Below are 5,084 nucleotides of genomic sequence, written 5' to 3'. Positions count from 1 at the left end.
CCCTTATAGGGCTGTCATGGGGCTTATAAACCTATGGGGAAGGGATGGGGAATGAAGTGAATCCTATAGGGATTCTATAGGGATTCTATAGCTGGAGGATTCCAGCTGGGGTTATAGGGGGGGTTAGGGCAGGGGGAGACCCTAAAAGACCCAAATCCCATAAGAAAAGGGATCCCAAATCTTATAGGGCTGTCATGGAGCTTATAAACCTATGGGGAATGAAGTGAATCCTATAGGGATTCTATAGGGATTCTATAGGGATTCTANAGGGGTTATTTAAAGGGGAGGGGGGGTATTTAAATGGGGGGGGGTCACTGTGGGAGCCCCTCGGGGCTCGCCCCCCCTCCAGGCCCCTCTGTTGGAGCTGGGCCCTCAGCACGGCGTTCTCGCTTTGAAGCTCCTCTACCTTTAAGAGGGAAGGGGGCGGAGTCAAAGGGGGCGGGGCTAACGGGAGGCTCCGCCCCCAAAGTGCCCCCCCCAACCCATTGAGTCTAATAGGAATGAATGGAGGGGGGCGGGGCTTAAGGAAATGGGGGCGTGACTTGATGCAATGGGGGCGGGGCTTCATGTAGGGGGCGTGGCTTGAGGCAATGGGGGCGGGGCTTGTGGCAGCGGGGCCCAATCAGGAAGGGGTTTAGCAACTGTGGGCGGAGCCTGGGGCCCCCTGTGGCTTTATAAGGAGAAGTGGGCGTGGCTATAGGGGTGGGCGTGGTTATGGGGTTGTGGGCGGGGCGAATGGGAGGAGCAGGGCTATGATTGGCAGGGCAATGGGGAGGGGGCGGGGCTATGAGGGGGCGTGCCTATGCAAATGGGGCAAGGCTATGGAGAGGGGGCGGGGCTACAGGAGTGGGTGGAGCTATGTGATTGGGTGGGGTTATAATGGCTGAGCGTGGCTATGCAGAAGGGGCGGGGCTACATGAGTGGGCGGAGCTAATGGGAGGCAGGGATATGATTGGCAGGGCAATGGGGAGGGGAGGGGCCATATTGAGTGGGCGTGGCTATGCAAAGTGAGGCGTGGCTACAGGAGTGGGCGGGGCTATGTGATTGGATTGTGTTATAATGAGGGGGCGTGGCTATGCAAAGGGGCGGGGCTATAGAAGGGGCGTGGCTATGGAGAGGGGGCGGGGCTACAGGAGAGGTGGGGCTACGTGATTGGGTGGTGCTATGATGAGGGGGCGTGGTTATGCAGAGGGGGCGGGGCTACTGGGGGCAGGGCTATGATTGGCAGGGCTGAAAGTGGATGGGGCTATGTGATTGGGCAGGGTTAAAATGAGGGGGCGGGGCTATGGTGAGGGGGCGGGGCTAAGGGTAGAGATGGTGCTATGTGATTGGGTAGTGCTATAATAAGGGGGCGTGGCTATGCAAAGGGGGCGGGGCTATAGAGTGCTATGGAGGGGGCGGGGCTATAGAGTGAGTGCTATGGAGGGGGCGGGGCTATATGTGTGGGCGTGGCTACGTGATTGGGCGGGGTTATAATGAGGGGGCGTGGCTATGCAAAGGGGGCGTGGCTACAGGAGTGGGCAGGGCTATGTGATTGGGCTGTTTATAATGAGGGGATGTGGCTATGCGAAGGGGCGGGGCTATAGGGGGTAGTGCTATGGAGGGGGCGGGGCTACAGGAGTGGGCGGTGCCATGTGATTGGGTGATATAATGAGGGGGCATGGCTATACGAAGGGGCGGGGCTAATGGTGAGCAGGGCTGTGATTGACAGGGGGTGGGGCTACGTGATTGGGTAGATTTCTAATGAGGGGGCGTGGCTATGCGCAGTGGGCGGGGCTAAGGGCAGGCTGTGGTCCAATCACCTGCTGTCGCAGCAGGTCGTTGTCCATCTGCAGCCTCTCGGCCTCCTTGAAGGTCTCCTGCAGCCGCTGGTTGCTCTGACGGAGCTCACGGACGTAGTCACACGCCTTGGACAGGNCCTGCTCAGAGTCCCTCATAGCGCGGAGCTGCCTGTACTCATTGAGGAGGGGGCTGCGGTGCCGCTCCCACTGCCCGGCCAGGCTGACGATGCGACGGCTGCTGGCCTCCACCACGGCCTGAGACCCCAGAATAACCCAGAGAACCCAAAAATACCCCATAGACCCCAAAAATATCCCATAGAGCCCAAAAATATCCCATAGAACCCAAAATACCCCATAGAACCCAAAAATAACCCATAGAACCCAAAAACACCCCATAGACCCCCAAAATATCCCATAGACCCCATAGACAACAAAATACCCCATAGACCACAAAAATAACCCATAGACCCCAAGATATCCCATAGACACCAAAAACACCCCATAGACCCCAAAAATACCCTATAGAACCCCAAAATATCCCATAGACCCCAAATATACCCCACAGACACCAAAAACACCCCATAGATCCCAAAAATACCCCGTAGAACCCAAAATATCCCATAGACCCCAAAATACCCCATAGATCCCAAAATACCCCATAGATCCCAAAAATACCCCGTAGAACCCAAAATAACCCATAGACCCCAAAAACACCCCATAGATCCCAAAAATACCACATAGACCCCAAAATACCCCATAGACCCCAAAATACCCCATAGACCCCCCAAAAAAACCATAGACCCCAAAATACCCCATAGACCCCAAAAATACCCCATAATCCCCAAAAATACACCTTAGACCCCCAAAAATACCCCATAGAACCCAAAATACCCCATAGACCCCAAAAATAACCCATAGACCCCAAAAATACCCCATAGATCCCAAAAATACCCCATAGACCCCAAAATACCCCATAGACCCCCCAAATACCCCATAGACCCTAAAATACCCCATAGACCCCAAAATACCCCATAGATCCCAAAAATACCCCATAGAACCCAAAAATACCCCATAGATCCCAAAAATACCCCATAGTCCCCAAAAATACACCTTAGACCCCCAAAATACCCCATAGAACCCAAAAACACCCCATAGACCCCAAAATACCCCATAGACCCCAAAAATACCCCAAAATACCCCATAGACCCCATAGACCCCAAAAATAACCCATAGACCCTAAGATACCCCATAGACCCCAAAAATACCCCATAGAACCCAAAAATACCCTATAGACCCCAAAAATACCCCATAGACCCCAAAATACCCCATAGAACCCTAAAATACCCCATAGACCCCAAATATACCCCATAGAACCCAAAAATACCCCATAGACCACAAAAATACCCCATAGAACCCAAAATACCCCACGGACCCCAAAATACCCCATAGACCCCCAAAAATACCTCCATAGAGCCCAAAAATACCCCATAGACCACAAAAATACCCCATAGAACCCAAAATACCCCATAGACCACAAAAATAACCCATAGACCCCCAAAATATCCCATAGACCCCAAAAATACCCCATAGAACCCAAAAATACCCCAAAATACCCCATAGACCCCAAAATACCCCATAGACCCCAAAAAGACCCCATAGACCCCAAAATATCCCATAGAACCCAGAAATACCCCATAGACCTCAAAAATACCCCATAGACACCATAAACAACAAAATACCCCATAGATCCCAAAAATACCCCATAGAACCCTAAAATACAACATAGACCCCCAAAAATACCCCCATAGAACCCAAAATACCCCATAGACCCCAAAAACAGTCCATAGCCCACCCAAATACCCCATAGACCCCAAATATAACCCATAGACCCTAAGATACCCCATAGACCCCAAAAATACCCCATAAACCTACAACTGCATCAAACCCCTTTAGAGCCGCATACCCGATCCCCAAGACCCGTCGCCCAGCCCCACCTTAAAGAGCCCCATATGACCCCCTCCGCAAGCCCCCACTTAGATCCCTAATAGAAACCCCCCAGCACCCCATAGCACCCCATTGAACCGCCGTCCCCTCAGTGCCTCCTCATAGAATCCCTCCCCAGGTCCCTATCATGCTCCCCAATAGCCCCCCCCAGCCACCACTTGTCCCCATAGACCCCCCCCAGCACCCATAGATCCGCTCCCCGAGTCCCACTTGCTCCCCCATGAGCCCCCTCCCCAGACCCCATTGCTCCCGCAATAGACCCCCCCCAGCCCAGTAGACCCCTCCCAGCCATAGATACCATTAGACCCGATAGAGTCCCATAGACCCTCCCCGAGCCCCCCATAGGCATCGCCCTGTAGCACCCATTACCCTCCCAGCCCCATTAGATCCCCTATATACCCCCGCCAGCCCCATAGAGAGCCCCATAGCGGACCCCTCCCCAGGCCCACAGCGATCCCCTCCCCAATCCCATTGCTACCGTCATACGCCCCCCCCCCCAACGACCCCACTTAGATCCCCCAATAGACCCCCCCATTCCCCCCACATTGGCTCCCCCCCAACAATAGAACCATCGTCCCAGCCCCCTAGATCCCTTAGACGCGCCCCAGCCCCATCATCAGCCGCCGCGCAGAGGCACCGCCTCGGCGTGCGGAAAACGTCTCCTCGGAATCAGCCAGAATGGTCGGCGTCCGTGGCGTACTTCCGCAGGCAAGAAAACGCATCCCGCCCGGCCGCACTCATAAGCTCTGCCGCAGCCCGCACCGGCAGCCGCGCGGACAACCGTGCCCCGCTTGGCACCTAGATGCCCCAGGCACGCGCCTCGACTCCGTGGGTAGAGATCCCCCATATATGAGGGGATAGAGATCCGATGTAGTGTGACACCCATCTTGTGCGCCTCAGAGCTCTCATGGCCTCATATAGCGCCATCGCCTGACGCCCTAGTGGAAGCCACTGGAATCCCGCTTCCCGCTCCCAATAATCTGATATGCCCTTTAGACCCTTCCCCAGCCCCATGTAGAATCCCCAAAAACCCTCCCAGCCCCATAGCTCCCCTTAGACCGCCCACCAAAGCCCCCACCAAGCCACACCTCCAACAGCCCCCATACTTCCCAGTAGAGACCCCTCCCAAGCCCCCACAGCACCCCCCATTAGTCCCCCACAAGCCCCCACACGCACACTCCTCCAGGCCCAGTTGCCCATAAGCCCCCCCCAGCCCCATAGACCCCTCCCCAGTCCCCCACCCAGCCCCTCCCGCAGTCCCATTAGTTGCTCCCACCCCCTCCCAACCCACCAACACCT

General features: G+C 55.3%; 1 protein-coding gene across 1 annotated transcript in view; it reads right to left on the bottom strand.

Moving 5' to 3' along the window:
• Positions 1 to 241: 241 nt before the first annotated feature.
• The window catches only part of LOC116652714 (upstream stimulatory factor 2-like), a 5,219-nt gene continuing 376 nt past the window's right edge, over positions 242 to 5,084 (bottom strand). The window contains exons 3-6 of the mRNA XM_032441936.1: positions 4,633 to 4,687; positions 4,421 to 4,472; positions 1,803 to 1,919; positions 242 to 406 (exon numbers count right to left, since the gene is read on the bottom strand). Of these exons, the coding sequence (XP_032297827.1) occupies positions 242 to 406; positions 1,803 to 1,919; positions 4,421 to 4,472; positions 4,633 to 4,687 (389 nt within the window). The remainder of the gene's footprint in view (positions 407 to 1,802; positions 1,920 to 4,420; positions 4,473 to 4,632; positions 4,688 to 5,084) is intronic.

This window comes from Coturnix japonica, unplaced genomic scaffold, assembly GCF_001577835.2.
Source record: "Coturnix japonica isolate 7356 unplaced genomic scaffold, Coturnix japonica 2.1 chrUnrandom811, whole genome shotgun sequence".
NCBI classification, from domain to species: Eukaryota; Metazoa; Chordata; class Aves; order Galliformes; family Phasianidae; genus Coturnix; species Coturnix japonica.
This window is presented reverse-complemented; position numbering and strand designations above follow the sequence as displayed.